The 16212-nt window shown below is 27.6% G+C and overlaps 2 protein-coding genes across 2 annotated transcripts; both read right to left on the bottom strand.

Annotated features, from left to right (window-relative positions):
* Positions 1–5445: 5445 nt before the first annotated feature.
* Positions 5446–10776, bottom strand: LOC145742706 (cilia- and flagella- associated protein 210-like). The gene is made up of 13 exons (XM_082560488.1): positions 10667–10776; positions 10086–10177; positions 9608–9763; positions 9299–9472; positions 9034–9146; positions 8804–8896; positions 8534–8707; positions 8209–8331; positions 7943–8135; positions 7649–7793; positions 6951–7084; positions 6139–6275; positions 5446–5780 (listed from the first exon to the last, which is right to left on the bottom strand). The coding sequence occupies exons 1-13, from the start codon at positions 10737–10739 to the stop codon at positions 5669–5671; spliced, it is 1719 nt and encodes a 572-aa protein (XP_082416614.1). The 5' UTR covers positions 10740–10776; the 3' UTR covers positions 5446–5668.
* Positions 10777–10964: 188 nt separating this feature from the next.
* Positions 10965–16119, bottom strand: LOC145743279 (Na(+)/citrate cotransporter-like). The gene is made up of 12 exons (XM_082561203.1): positions 15975–16119; positions 15414–15679; positions 15073–15199; positions 14266–14346; positions 13887–14062; positions 13692–13814; positions 13391–13477; positions 13002–13198; positions 12703–12836; positions 12034–12195; positions 11723–11860; positions 10965–11625 (listed from the first exon to the last, which is right to left on the bottom strand). The coding sequence occupies exons 1-12, from the start codon at positions 16065–16067 to the stop codon at positions 11461–11463; spliced, it is 1749 nt and encodes a 582-aa protein (XP_082417329.1). The 5' UTR covers positions 16068–16119; the 3' UTR covers positions 10965–11460.
* Between the last annotated feature and the right edge of the window lie 93 nt (positions 16120–16212).

The following is a 16212-nucleotide window of genomic DNA, read 5'->3' as shown; positions in this document are numbered from 1 at the left end:
TAAAATAAAAAATTTTAAATCGAAAAATAATTGTTTTTTTTAGAACTGCACAGGTCCAATTAACGTGTTTACAAAATATTTTTTGAAAATATTAATATTTATAAAAGTTATGACATTTTTATTAAAATATGATGAAATCTCAAAACCTAAAATTTTAAATTTTATTAGACGCGCATTGGCTTAACTAACATTCAAGATAAAACATTTCGCTGAAATTTTCAGTAAAACAAAAGTTTCAGCTAATTTTTATTCTGGGTTTAATTAGGTCACGTGATATTTTAAGCCAATAATTATTGCATATAAATTTTTAAAAAAAAATAAAAAATTTTAAATCGAAAAATAATTGTTCTTTTAGAACTGCACAGGTCCAATTAACGTGTTTACAAAATATTTTTGGAAAATTTTAATAATAATAAAAGTTATGACGCTTTTATTAGAAATTGATAAAATCTCAAAACCTAAAATTTTATATTTAATTAGACGCGCATTGACCTTACTAACATTCAAGATAAAACATTTCGCAAAAATTTTAAGTAAAACAAAAGTTTCAGCTAATTTTTATTCTGGGTTAAATTAGGTCACGTGATATTTTAAGCCAATAATATTGCATATAAATTTTTTAAAAAAAATAAAAAATTTTAAATCGAAAAATAATTGTTCTTTTAGAACTGCACAGGTCCAATTAACGTGTTTAAAAAAGATTTTTTTAAAATATTAATATTTATAAAAGTTATGACATTTTTATTAAAAATTGATAAAATCTCAAAACCTATAATTTTATATTTTATTAGACGCGCATTGGCTTTACTAACATTCAAGATAAAATATTTCGCAAAAATTTTTAGTAAAACAAAGGTTTCAGCTAATTTTTATTCTGGGTTTAATTTGGTCACGTGATATTTTAAGCCAATAATATTCCACATAAATTTTTTTAAAAAAATAAAAAATTTTAAATCGAAAAATAATTGTACTGTTAGAACTGCACAGGTCCAATTAACGTGTTTACAAAATATTTTTTGAAAATATTAATATTTATAAAAGTTATGACATTTTTATTAAAATATGATGAAATCTCAAAACCTAAAATTTTATATTTTATTAGACGCGCATTGGCTTAACTAACAGTCAAGATAAAACATTTCGCAAAAATTTTCAGTAAAACAAAAGTTTCAGCTAATTTTTATTCTGGGCTTAATTAGGTCACGTGATATTTTAAGCCAATAATATTTCATATAAATTTTTTTTTAAAAATAAAAAATTTTAAATCGAAAAATAATTGTTCTTTTAGAACTTCACAGGTCCAATTAACGTGTTTACAAAATATTTTTTGAAAATATTAATATTCCTAAAAGTTATGACACTTTTATTAAAAATTGATGAAATCTCAAAACCTAAAATTTTATATTTTATTAGGCGCGCATTGGCCTTACTAACATTCAAGATAAAACATTTCGCAAAAATTTTCAGTAAAACAAAAGTTTCAGATAATTTTTATTCTGGGCTTAATTAGGTCACGTGATATTTTAAGCCAATAATATTGCATATGAATTTTTTAAAAAAAATAAAAAATTTTAATTCGAAAAATAATTGTTCTTTTAGAACTTCACAGATCCAATTAACGTGTTTACAAAATATTTTTTTTAAATATTAATATTCATAAAAGTTATGACATTTTTATTAAAAATTGATGAAATCTCAAAACCTAACATTTTATATTTTATTAGACGCGCATTGGCCTAACTAACATTCAAGATAAAACATTTCGCTATAATTTTCAGTAAAACAAAAGTTTCAGCTAATTTTTATTCTGGGTTTAATTAGGTCACGTGATATTTTAAGCCAATAATATTGCATATAAATTTAAAAAAAAAAATAAAAAATTTTAAATCGAAAAATAATTGTTCTTTTAGAACTGCACAGGTCCAATTAACGTGTTTACAAAATATTTTTTGAAAATATTAATATTCATAAAAGTTACGACATTTTTATTAAAAATTGATGAAATCTCAAAACCTAAAATTTTATATTTTATTAAACGCGCATTGGCCTTACTAACATTCAAGATAAAACATTTCGCAAAAATTTTCAGGAAAACAAAAGTTTCAGGTAATTTTTATTCTGGGCTTAATTAGGTCACGTGATATTTTTGGCCAATGATATTGCATATAAATTTTTTGAAAAAAATAAAAAATTTTAAATCAAAAAATAATTGTTTTGTTAGAACTGCACAGGTCCAATTAACGTGTTTACAAAATATTTTTTTTAAATATTAATATTCATATTAGTTATGACACTTTTATTAAAAATTGATGAAATCTCAAAACCTAAAATTTTATATTTTATTAGACGCGCATTGGGTTAACTAACATTCAAGATAAAACATTTCGAAAAATTTTTCAGTAAAACAAAAGTTTCAGCTAATTTTTATTCTTGGTTAAATTTCAAGTTTTTAATTTTTTTATTAATGTAAACCTTAATGATTCACCTTCATGGCTTAAAGGTTAGTACCCTCGACTTTTGATCGAACTTCCCGAGTTTGAATTCAGCTTCGAGCGCAAATATTTTCATTTTAGTTCGAAATCTTAGATTTAGCAACTTATTGTGATTGTCAGTATTTTTATCATTTTACTTTTGTTTTTATTATATTTTTATTCTTACTAAACCCAATTTTAAAATAGAATAATTTTTGATAAATTCTATGAAAAATTAAAGTTTGGTATTAAGCATTTAAACTTTATTGTCTGTATTTCGTCGTAATATATCGTTCTGTAGTTTGTATTTCATAATATTAGTAATTAAAATTAATATTAACATTTTTTTGTTTTTGTTTATTATATTTAAATGCTTGTTTATTTATTTAAAACAATTAAACATAAATTTTAGGCTTTTAAAACTTTGTTTAATATTTATTCTGTTATCAACAATTTAAAACTGGGTTAAAAAATTAATTATTTTTGTTAAGTATATTTAATTACTTGTTTGTTAATTAAAAAATTAAAGATTGCTATTTTAAAACTTTTAAAAGAATTTTGTTCTGAAATTTTTATAGTCCAATAATTTAATATATTTTAGTCTAATAATTAAATACTAATATTTGATTTAATAAAATAAATAATATTCTTAATTAAGTAATGTTTATGCATAACTTTATTTATCAATTAAGATTAATTTTAAAAATAATTAAATGATTTCAAACCATATTTTTTGTTTATCAAATGAATCTATTTTTTTTTGTTTTTTGTTGTACATGTTGTTAGATGTGTGCTCAAAATTGTTTTTTACGAAATGTAACCTCGGTAGCTCGGTGAGTAAGGCACCTAACTTCCAATCCAAAGTCACAGGTTCGATCCTCGCTTTTGACTACCGAAAATTTAAATATTAACTATATAATTGTAGTTATTATATACTAATTAAATAATTGTAGTTACGCAATATACAATAAACCCTTTAAATTGCCATAACTGGCAGTTCCCCCGTATCGTATTCAAATAATAGTAGTAAGTTTGAAACCAGTCAATGCTAAATATAAAGCGATATAAAAATATTTCTTTTATAAAATTTATAGTATTAACTAATTCGTCACGTGACTAAATAACGTTGATTAGTCGTGTTTTGAAAGATGCCACTTTAGCAGTTAAAAAGTCATAATTCTTTGGGTTATGCGCAATATACAAAATATTTAAAAAAATATGTTTGTTAGACTACTGCAGTTGTTATAGTAGAGTTAATTTTTTATTTTAAAATTTTAATTGTTATAAATATTTTTTTGATTTTAAACTAGTATGGTCGTTGGTAGGCGCTGATAAGGAATTGTAACTTGATCAATAGTCAAACTATAAAAAAATGTAACTTTTGTTTTACTGAGTAATATCACAAAATTTTTTTTTTCAATGTTAGTTACGACAATGTTCTTCTTATAAAATATAATAAATCGTGTTTTGAAAGATGACATTTTACTAGTAAAAAACTCTTTGGTATATGCGCGATTTTACAAAATACTTAAAAAATACGATTATTAGGCTACTGCGCTTATATTGCTAAAGTTTATTTTTGATTAAAAAATTTGGAATTTTAAAAAAAAAATTTTATACAAACTAACATGGTGGGTGACGTCACAAAGTCACGTGGGTAAAGTAAGCGCTGATAAGAAAACAAAACTGAGTCAATAGGCCAAACATAAAAGCAACGTTACTAATAAAAACGTCATAACTTTTTGAATATTTACAATTTTAAAAATATGTTAATTAGGCTACCGCGCTCGTATTGGCAAATTTGATTTTTGATTGTGAAATTTTTATTTTTATAAATATTTTGCTATTCAAACTAATATGTTCGGCGATGTCACAGAATCACAAGGGTGGGCTCTGGTAACTATCAGTAGTCAATCATAAAAACCTATTTAAAAAGTATCTAAAAAAATAATTTGACAAAATATAAAAAATGTTTATTAGGCTATTGGGGCTGCATTGCTATAATTTCATTTTACAGTTCTACCAAATAGGTATTTTTTAAGTTTTATTTTTTCCGAATTGTTTTACTGATAATTTTACTATCAGCCTATTGTTTTATAAACATATATTATTTAATATAAATTTAGCAAATAGCGTTTTTGTTCATCACCTGCATATATTTATATCACATTGAATTAGCAGCGCCTACAGTATCCACGTTACTTTGGTTCTGTTAGTAAGTTGAATAATTATTTAAACTTTGTATTTCAAAAAAACTGTAAGCATATTAAAATAAGGCTATATTGTAAACAGGGTTTTTCATTGTTTTTATCTTCGATTTTGTTATAAGCCAGACTTACCCTTTTGAAAATGTCCAATGCAATTAAGTTGTTAAAATTAAATATAAATCCATTTGTAAAGTATTAGAGTCTTTTTTAGAATTAAAATTAATTAAAGCTTTTCCCTATTCCAATTGTATAACACAAAAAGACTGTTTAAACATATTAGTATAGGTTTATATATTGAAACAACAATTACAATAAGTACTTTATGATATTTTATTAAACTTCCAACCTTTATTTGTAATAATTCTACTTAAATTTATCTGTATCACAATCAACAAACTTTTTAAAATTTTGTAGATTTTAACACTATTTATAAAAATCCAGACGAATTATATTTAAATCCAGCTATATATTTTTCTTAATACCAATATAATCTTAAAAGTAAACACTTATAAATTAAAAATATAAACCTTTTTAACTTAACAAACTGCTTTAAAACACGCTTATTCAATTCAAACGCTAAGTCCCAAATGAACGAAATCTTCAAAAACAAAACAAATCGAGTCACGTGACTTTGTTTACGGTTTAGGGCAAAACAACTTACCTACATTTTGCTGAAGCGTTGTGTGCTAATCCTGTTTTGTAGTTTAAATGCACGCAAATCCAAAATTTATTAAACAATATCTTAATGAAAACGTAAAATGCAGTAATAAACAGTATTTAAACATTTATTTCATACAAAAATCAGGCACATTATATTTTAGTCACATTATATTTATCAAATCTATTTACAAAACAATATTTTATAAAAGCGAAGTAGAGTTCGTTAATATTTTACTAACATTTATTTCATATATTACAAAGTACGCATATTAAACGGTATAAATACAGTTTTTAAATTATAAAATAACAGTGCCAGTATAAAAGTTAGTTTTACCAGACAAAACCCAGACGTTTTTTGGCGACAGAAGCGTCGCCAACTTCACATTTAGATTTAATTGATTGGGTTGAAGACCGTTGATTATAAGGGAGCTGAACTCCATATCTGTGACAAATGAACAATATTAAAGATTCTATTTTTCATTTATTATATTTGGCAATTTGGATTGATATAAAAAAACAAATTATTTCAAAGAAACTTGTGAAAGACGGTGTGACAGAAACATTTGTTAACCCGCATCTATTTAAATATATATTATATATATACTTATTAAAATTATCTTAATGATTGTGTTTATATTAAAACAACAAAGAACAGACTACGTTTTAGTTATTAAGATACTTAAAAAATGAAGTATAATGTTCCAAATATTTTGTTATTTACTTAATGTTAAATCTAGATTTAAATTACAATTTAGAAATTCTACTTAATAATGATTTTATTTTTCTTTACAAATAATTACCCATCAGTTGTAAGATAACTTGGTCGTATTCCCCCTTTACCCTCAAATTGGGGTCCTCTCCCCCCTCCAGCACCGGCCTGTGCAGCTTTTACAAGGGGGTAAGTGTTATAACCCCTATCCTTTGCATCTTTGATCACCTAAATATTGAAAGGTTAGTACTAAAATACGGGATGCGGGAAGTTGCGGGTCGCGGAAAATACCGAGCCGTATGTAAACGTTAACAAAAAATCACTGAATGCGGAGAAGGACGGAATTTTTATACCCTCCCCCAATCTTCCTTTGTGCTTTATGTTTAATTTTGCATCATTTCTTGGCCTTTAAAGTCAATCCCCCATCAACCCCTAGCCCTTTCAATAAATACAGCAATCATCCCGCAGAAAAGTACAAAAATTCCGTTTCGTTCCGCATTCCGCGAATTTATATTAACGATTACATGCGGTCCCGCACTATCCCGCATCCCGTATTTTAGTTTTGTCCTTTTGAAATAGGTAAAAAAATATTTTTTATAAATATTATTTGGTTGTCTGATGACATTTCTAAAAAAATGAATTATTGCAAAGTAGTTGTAAATTAAAAGTAAATAAATTAATGTCGACTAATTTAATTTTTAATTTTTGCATTGATGATAATTTAGCAAAAGTTCGCACAACGTGACAAGAAAAAAATACTAATTATATAAATATATAAATCTAAATAAAAAAAAAGAGCAGTAAACAGTTTGTTAATGGTAAATTCACTTAGTAATAAACACAATTAGATACACTTCTTTAAAGGCAGAATTTAAACCCTAAACATACACCTTAAAAACCGACCTTTTCAGCATAGTTCTGGAATTGATTTTCCTCGATCGCCACAAGATCGACTAGTTTTTCGTCGTGAACTAAATTTTGCTCACGGTTTTGTCTTTCCTTCTCAGCTCTTGTGTTCACTTGCTGCATGTGAAATGCTAAAAAAAATTCAAAAAATACGTATATTAGTTTGTTGGGACATTAATTCTAATCATTTTTCGGCGAGCAAAAAAAACGCGATGTGATGTGATATACATAAAGTTTTCATTACCGGCAGTTTCTTATTACGCAGTTAATCTACAAACCATTTTAGTTACCAGTTTGAACAATGCCCATTTAGTAACGTTTTATTATGAAAAAAGGACTTTTTAATATTGGGTCTGAGCCATTTGCGCTAGTAAAAATCAAGTGTAGAAATGGCAAAAAAGCTCATAGCCTAATAAAATACCGGCAGCGTGGTGTAGTGGTAAGAACACTTGCTACACCACACATGAGGTCATGGGTTCTATCCCCACTGCTCTCATGCTGTAGCGCCCTTGAGTAAGGCGCTATAAACGGTAGGAACTCCTGCTGAGCCAACACTTAATCAGCAGCATAATTATCGGGCAATTGTAATCTATAATATCCCAAACTGCCACGTATTCGACTTTCCCACATCGAGGATAAAGATAAATACAAAAAAATAGTTTTTGAATTTATAAGTAAGCAAACAGTCTAGTTACCTTGCAATTCCTTCTTATTTTTCTTCACCATAATTCTCTTTTCAGCTTGACTTCTGGCAAAAGAATGATCCGCCTCTAATTTCAATTCCAATGTCTCAAGTGCATTTTGTCGTTCTTCCCGTTCTTGCTGTTCTTTCAGTAAGAGCTAAAAAATTATAACTTGGCTAAATATGGGGTCGTGTACACAAAATTAATGCTTTAACAGAGTCTAAAAATATCCATACTCATTAGTAGAGTTTTCGAGAGCCCAATATTACTTTAAATTACCAAAAATTTATGAAAATTTAAGAATACCTGTTCATTTCTGTGCTTAGCAATTCCTGCCAAATCATTCTTTAATTTTGTTTGTTTTTCTTCTCGAGCCTTGAGTAACTTTTGTTCTTTTTCTTCAGTTGCTTTCTTAATTCTACCATCTTCATCATCAACTTTTTGTTTAAGTTGTGAAGCAAGATGGTTGATCATCTTGTCTTTATGGTCTTGTACCTCTCTTAAAATACAGTTAAAAATGTGTTACTTATATAATAAATACATTACAAAAAGGGGATTTAAAAAGAACGAACTTGAATAAGTTAGCTTCTTTCTCCTTTCTTAGTTTCTGCATCCTTTTCTTAGCGGCAGCAAATAATCTGATCTCTTCATTCTCTTCCTCTTCTTGTTGCTCCTCCAAAGCCCGAATTGCAGCTCTGAAAAAAAAAGAATTTATTAAAAAAATGTTTGAATAAAGATTATTTATCAAAAAAAACTTGTACTTTTAGCTTCTTGTTAGACCAGTTTTAAAAATAAAATTGTTAAAATCAAAATATTTTAGTCCATATTATAATGCCAGTTTTTCAAAATGCGGTCAAAAAAAATTAATACAAAAATATTTTCCAAATCAACACTCACTTATTTTGTGTATGGTTCTTGTGTGATCTCATAATCTCAATCTTCTCGTTTCTTCTCGTCTCCTCCAGTTGTTTTTGCTCCCAATCATGTAGTTTTGCCAATTTCCGGAGTTCTTCTCCTTCCCGTTTGTCTTCTAATATCTCTTTTTCTCTCTGCTCATCATGTGCTTTTGCTCTGGAAAAATATTAGAAATCATGTGCTTTTGCTCTGGAAAAATATTACTCTGCTCATCATGTGCTTTTGCTCTGGAAAAATATTAGAAAAACTTACTGCATTTGTTGATAGTCGGAAACCTTCTTTCTTTCATGATATCTTTGAGAAGCCAAGATCTGATCATTTCTTATCCCGTTCTCATACTCTTGCCTAAATCACAAAAATCATTAAAACAAAAAAATCTACACATTTGTAAAACTCTTTGCTGATAGCTGTAAGACAAAATTTTATCTTAATAAACACGAAATAACCAACAATATGAAACTAAAAAGTATAAGTGTATGAACCTATAAAGTTTAAGCAGTTCACTGTCTTTTCCAACCAAGGAAGCTTCTTTTTGTTTTTTAAGTTCAACTTGAGCATCTCTTTCCTTTAACACTTCAGTTAAAAGCAAGGCACCCTGAAAACAATAAAAATTATTATTATTTTAAAAGTTTAAGGGCAGTTTTGCCATTGACAGAAATAAATAAACAACTTTAGATGGTTAAAATAATACTAGAACAATATTTATAGCCTGGTTATTTTGTAATTAAATGAAAATAATTTTCATACATGAAATGACTTTATGCGATCAGTTTGAAAATATTGAACCGTTTTGGCTTTCTCAATGGCTTCTTTTCTCTTGGCAGCTTGATATTTTGCTTCTTCAATGTCCAGCTTAACTCTTTTCTCTTCTTCTTTTTCCTCCCGGACTTTTCTTGCCTCCAACTTTTTTTGTCGCTGGCCCTGCAAAAAAAGTTTGTAAAACAAAGGTTTGTGAAAGTTTTTATATATAATAAATTTTTGTGGGTAATTCTACAAAAATGGTATTATAAGAAAAAAAAACATTAGCTGAAAAACCTTCATTCTTTTTCAACTTACTGCAATTGTATTTGACCAATTTTTCACAATGTTCTTCGACTGCGTATGTTTTTCTTCTCTCTCTAGTCTTAGAAGATTAATTCTCTCCTTTTCCTGTTCCTTCGAGTGAAGACTTTGTTGGATTCTCTCCCACTCATTTCTGGGCAAAACTTTAACCTAAAAAACATAAGTTTAAAATTTTTAAAAAGTTGTCTTTTATTAAAAACACAATAACCAGTTATTAGATTGCTATATTTGTAGTATAGTACATAAACTAAAAGTAATATATGATCTTTAATAAAAACAAAAATGTGTTAAAAAATAATATAAAGTAAATGTTGCGCCATTTTTACCCAATTTTAAATACCATTGATTTAACTAATTTTGCAAATAATAGAAAATTAAAAAAATACACCTTTAACATTTTAATAATAATGTCTTTGATATAGTTTTATAAACACTACTAGTAATATAGTTAAGTTCAGGATTGTATTTTTACCTGTCTAAGGTCAGTTCCATCAGCTCTCATGAATCCAACTGGAGCATATTGTTCAGATTCTTCTTCAACTGAGAAGTTCTTTCCACTTTTTGCTATAAATAAATAAAACTTTTAACTTTGACAAAAAGTAGTTTTAAAAACTTAGGTAAAGGCAAAAGTAGGCACACAGTAAAATGTAAACAGTAATTTAAATACATTATTTTTTTTGTATAGCCTATATTTTTATCCTTGATGTGGCAAGGTTGAATGCGCAACCTAAACATAGAGTAACAACAGTTAGCCCGACCCAGTCTCAAGTTGCTTGTGGTAGTTTAAGATATTGTAGATTATAATCGCTCTATAATTATGCTTCTGATTAGGTGTTGGCTCAGCAGGAGTTCGTACTGTTTATAATGCCTTACTCAAGGGCGCTTTAGCATGAGATCAGTGAGGATTGAACCCAGGACTTTGTGTATGATAGAAGAATGTTCTGACCACTACACCACGGTGCCGGCAAGTTACATGGTGTTAGAAAAAAAAATAATATAAAACATTTGTAAATCTAAACTACAGGGTAATATTAAAAATTAAGTAAATTTTACTATTTTTCTCTAATTTTGCTTTTCCGGTTCTTCTTCCATATTGAATAAAGTTTGCATGTTGCACCGTTGTCATTTTTAAGGTGCAAGATTTTTTTTAAAACTAATAAATCTATAATAAAATATATTATTACTAAACTATAACTATAATAAAGAAACTAATGAATAATAACACTTAGATTTCGCTATTTGCTTTATTAAAAAAAAATCCTAAAATTGTCTAAATTCTGTGTTATGACACATGTAACTATTTAACAGTAAAACCAACAATTTATTAGTTAAATTTAAGTCTTATGTATGATACTACCAAAAAAACAGACTAAAGAACTAGTTACTGTTCTTCTGTTTACAATTTACGTAAAAACATTTTTTCCACTTCGGAAAAGTTATTGCGTTGTCATGGAAAGAATTATTCAAGCGAAATTAAAAAGAACAGCGATTTAAGTGGTAACATTTTTAAATAATTTATCCCCATTTTATGTGCTTTTTATACAAAGTTTATTGGTTTACAACTGCAAATAATTAAATAAATACTACACAATTACTTTGAATATTTAATTTTCCCCCCTTTATAATATTATCCGTTTTATTTTTACAAAGTGCAAAAATAATACTTATAAGCAGAGGAAAAATAATACTTATAAGACTAAAGTTTAATAGTTAATACTTCTTTAGCCAACGTATATGTAAGTATTATACTTTGTAGCAGCGTACGCGCACTTGAAATCAAAATTTCTTTTTAATATCTATTGACGATATTAAAGCACTAACCAATAAAACTAGCACCGATAATACAATCAATTTAAAGTTGTAGAATCTGTGGCGTTTGTTGTAGCATTTGCAGTTAATGATAAAGCCCAATCTGGAAACTCTTTGAAGTCAAACAACGAAGAAGCAATGCCGTTAACAATAAAAAATAACCCCAAAATCCCAAAGATTTTGATAATGATTCCCGCCTTGAACTGTAAAAATTAAAGTAATTGGTTAATGACATGTATAGATAGATCGATGAGGACGACTTATTTATTTTTCATAGATACCAAATGCAAGTAAACTAACCATATCGTGCATTGTAACTTTTCCATAGGAATATATAAGAGCATTGCTGGGCGCAGAAACGGGCAACATATATGATAAAGAACAAGCTAAGTTGGGAGTTAGTGCAAGATAAAGAGGGTTTACATTTACAGCAACCGCCTATAAAAAAAATGGTAAAAAAATTTGAATTTGCAATAATACGTTTAAACCTAAATTAATAATATTAAAAGAAACAAAATTTGTATAATTTATATTTAGATTAAATAACCTGAAAATTAACAAATTCTGTTTAAAATACTTAAAAATGTATTTCCAAAATTTTTTTAAATTACCAGTTGTGACAAAATTGGTACAAACAAGGTTACTAGAGTAGAAGTTGTAATTGTTTCTGTTATAATTGCCATAATAATAATTAAAACCAAACATATTCCCCATGGTTGTACAGCCTCTAAAAATTCTAACTTTTTACCAAACCAAACGGCTAGACCAGATTGCTATAATAAATACAAAACATAAACATTCATTAGTGCAATAGTAATAATTTATTTGTAATAGCTATACCACTACATATGTAATATATTTAGGCTGAGTGATTTTATGTAGCAATTGCGTAATTTTCATGGTTGACATGAGCTAGTAAATGCATACTCAAGACGCTCTAAAACCGGCAGCGTGGTGTAGTGGTAAGAACACTTGTTACACCATTTGAGGTGATGAGTTCAATCGGGTAAAGCGCTATAAACAGTGTAAACTTCTGCTAAGTCAGCACTTATCAGCAGCATGATTATTGGCAATTAAAATCTATAGTATCCCAAACTGCCAACGCCTGTAACGGGGTAACAGTTGTTACTTTATGTTTAGGTCGCGCATTCGACCTTCCCACATTGAAAATCAAAATACAAAAAAATAGAAATAATTAAAATTACTCCCAGAATAAGATAAACTCAATAATAAGCTTTAAATTTTTTTAAACAGATTAATGATGATTAAAACTATTTTACCTGAGCTCCATCAACTAAAGCAAAACCACCACCTACTAACAAAAATAATCCCCACGGAAATTTACTTTGAACAGTTGACCATTGTAAGATAGATTTATATTCCATATCCGAGCTCTCAGTAACGTTATTAGAATCTGAATGTAAGCATCTTGTTAAATAAATACTTAATTTTAACAAAATTTATATTGAACAGCCTGCACATATATATTTGGTACAAGAAGACATATTAAAAGGCAAGTTTTAAAAAGTTTAGTACAATAAAAAAGAAGTAAACAACACTTTGACAATAAACTTCTTACCTTTACAGCATCTTAAAAAGCTGGGTCGTTCGCGCGGTAATATAAACAAAAGTATTGTTACACCGATAGATATAGTTCCATAACTAACATAGTTAGGTTGAAAAAGAACCTGAAGTCCTACAAATAAACCAGGTTCTAAAAAATACCAAAGCAATATCGAGACAACGAAAATAAGCAAGACTGAACCTTCTGCCCATCTGAAAGTTAAAAACATCATTTTTTACATTTTTGTAAAATGTAGTCAACCAGTTTTAAAAATCTGATATATATTCCGCCAATTGGTCAAGTGGTTTAATAATTTAAACATCACTAAATTGTCATGTTCTTAGTAAAAAACAAAAGTTAACACAAGTTTTAGTACTCAATCAAAACAAATAAAATATTTTTACTTCATGGGTCCAAGTTTTTCGTATTCTTTTCTAAGCAGAGCCTTTGTAACATTTTCTGTTTTCTTGCAAATTCCAACACATTTACATCTGAGATTAAATCAAGTTATAACAGATTTATTTTATTTATGTAGAATTTAACGATCATTTGATAGGATCAAGATTAAACCTAACCCAACTTCGAAATGTTAATCTTTCAATACACAAAAAACCAACGTTTAATTCTTTAAATTAAACCAACAACAATAAACAAATGTATAAATATAACATTAGGATATATGTAGATTAGAACAAATGTTATTACTTGAATCCCAAATGTAAAAATGCGATCCAGAAATAAGCAAAACTAAATTGCAAAACTGCAAAAGGAAGTCCAAAAGCAATCCAATTTCCAAATGTAAGAAGCGGTGGAGCTCTAGGAAAAGCACTAAAAACAAAAAATGTGCAAAATTTATTAAAATAAATTATAAGTAGTTTTTTTTAAATTAAAAATACCTACTTTTGGAATTGCGCGGCTATAATAATATTCGATGGCGACCCAATTAAACAAGCACTTCCACCAATGTTCGCCGCATAAGAAATTCCCAAAAATATCCCTCGCTCCATTTTAATTAAATCATTTTCAGATTCGTTGTTATTTGATGGTGGTTGTATTTCGATTATCTCTGACAAAGCCTAAAAAGAGCAAGTACAGCAATTATTCTTAAATTTTAAATTTGTTAAGGTAATAAAAGAAACGTCGAAGAAATCTAAAATTGTAAATTTTGTTTAAGAAATCGAAAAAAACAGTTAATTAAATAAATCTAAAAAAGAACATAAAATTGTTAAGAAAGTTAAGAAGATATTCTAATAAAATTTTTAATAAATTAATATTTTACTGGTGGATTAGAATCATCAATAGTAGGGATATCAATAACTTCAATATCCGGGTTGGAATAAATAGTTGCACTTTCATCTGCCTAAAAAATAAAAAATTATTCTTGCATAAAAATAAACAACCACATAAAAAATAAAAATATATATAATTTTAAAATAATGCATTTAAACCAACACAAATTTTGTATTATTATTTTATTTTTTTTCTATATATATTTATCCTCGATGTGGGAAAGTCGAATGCGCGACTTAAACATGGAGTAACAACAGTTACTCCGACCCAGTCTCGAGTTGCCTTTAGCAGTTTGGGATATTATAGATTATAATTGCACGATAAATATGTTGCTGATTAAGTGCTGGCTCAGCAGGAGTTCATACCGTTTATAGCGCCTTACTCAAGGGCGCTACAGCATGAGAGCAATGGGGATTAAACCCACAACCTCATGGTGGTTTAGCAAGTATTCTTACCACTACACCACGCTGCCGGTATTAAAATCTAGTGTGTGTAAATTTTGTCAGTTTGTATTTAATTATGATTGGGTAGGACTTTTAAATAAAATAACCTTATATTACATTATTTTCGCCTGTTTTTTTTGTGTTTTAAATGTTTTTACTAGAAGACTGGATTTTTTAATGATGATGATGTTAATTAATGTAATTACTATTATGTTTTATTTTTATTTAAGTAAGGTATTTGTTGATGTTTATTTTATATGCAATAAAAATATGTGATAACGCTTTTAAGTAGTTCGTAGAGCTATTAAATTAACAAAAGATCCGACACGTTACTTATAAAATGTAATATTTACATTTTCAACTTTCTTTTTAACTTCTTTTATGACAGCATTAGCAATGGGTAATATCATTGCAGCACAAGCTGTATTGCTCATCCACATTGATATTAAGAAAGTGATCAACATAAAACTAAACAGCAAACTGAATCAAACGTAATATATGTTATCAAATATATAAATAAAGCTGAAATTTTTTTTAGCTAAGATATATACATAATTTCACTTAAAAAAAAACCTTTTTTTTATTAGTTGTTTTAGCTTACATAGTTTTAAGTGATGTAAAAAGGTTAAAAAAACTTTAAATTTGAATTTAAAAACAAACAGTAAAAATTAAAAGAAAAAAACACAACTGTGACCTTTTCCTGTTCGTTCCGAATAACAAAAGAAACCTTAACGCAATTCTTTTATGAAGACCTGAATCCTCAACCGCCACAACTAATATCAAAGCTCCCACTACAAACCACGAGACGTCAACAAAATACGACTTACTAACTTCTCGTGACGTCATTACTCCGGTTAGCGGAAACAAGGCTAATGGAAGAAGTGACGTTATCGGAGAGGGAATGGCTTCGGTTATCCAGAATGTTGCCATTAGCAACGCGACGTAACCACATCCTGCTATCTGCAAATATTTTAACATTTTGTTAGAAAAGAATTTGGTTTTGGTCAAAATGTAATAAATATTGCAAGGCTACTAACGTAATTTGGACGTCACGCTATTACTCATGCGTAATTTTTATTATTACGTCACTATCTTACGCATAACACAACTTTAAAACTAAAGTTTAAAAAATGATTTTTAAAAATGTTTTCTAAAAACTTGAAAAAATCATTTTTTAATAAACTGAGGTTAAATTTACACTTGTTAGATTTTTTAATTTACTAATTAGTAACAATATTACTGCTTTTATACTCACTGGCCCTGGGTTTAACAAAGGTAAAGGCAGCAATACTATTGGACTGACTACAGCGATTATCGGTTTTAGACTTGATTTCCATGTATAAGCCATATAAACTTCCTTAAAACCTTAAACTAATATTCTTATTTAATCGTCTTACTGAAATCTTAGAACAAGTAAATAAAAAACAGAAATCACTGCTTTTTTATAATTTTTTTTAGCTTAAAAAAAACAGAAGATGGGGAAAAACAACTTT

Source organism: Corella eumyota, chromosome 2, assembly GCF_963082875.1.
Source record: "Corella eumyota chromosome 2, kaCorEumy4.1, whole genome shotgun sequence".
In the NCBI taxonomy this organism is placed as follows: domain Eukaryota; kingdom Metazoa; phylum Chordata; class Ascidiacea; order Phlebobranchia; family Corellidae; genus Corella; species Corella eumyota.
The sequence above is the reverse complement of the archived record's forward strand: the minus strand, read 5'-3'. Positions and strand labels throughout refer to the sequence as shown.

What these genes read in the sequence shown, in the direction of transcription:
- LOC145742706 (XM_082560488.1), bottom strand. Translation starts at nt 10,739, where the DNA reads ATGACAACGGTGCAACATGCAAACTTTATTCAATATGGAAGAAGAACC. An exon ending in ATGGAACTGACCTTAGACAG is followed by an intron (nt 9,764 to 10,085) that starts GTAAAAATACAA and finishes TATGTTTTTTAG; the next exon opens with GTTAAAGTTTTGCCCAGAAA. An exon ending in ATCGCATAAAGTCATTTCAT is followed by an intron (nt 9,147 to 9,298) that starts GTATGAAAATTA and finishes TATTGTTTTCAG; the next exon opens with GGTGCCTTGCTTTTAACTGA.
- LOC145743279 (XM_082561203.1), bottom strand. Translation starts at nt 16,067, where the DNA reads ATGGCTTATACATGGAAATCAAGTCTAAAACCGATAATCGCTGTAGTC. An exon ending in TTAAAAAGAAAGTTGAAAAT is followed by an intron (nt 14,347 to 15,072) that starts GTAAATATTACA and finishes TTTATTTTTTAG; the next exon opens with GCAGATGAAAGTGCAACTAT. An exon ending in GAAAAACTTGGACCCATGAA is followed by an intron (nt 13,199 to 13,390) that starts GTAAAAATATTT and finishes TTTAACTTTCAG; the next exon opens with ATGGGCAGAAGGTTCAGTCT.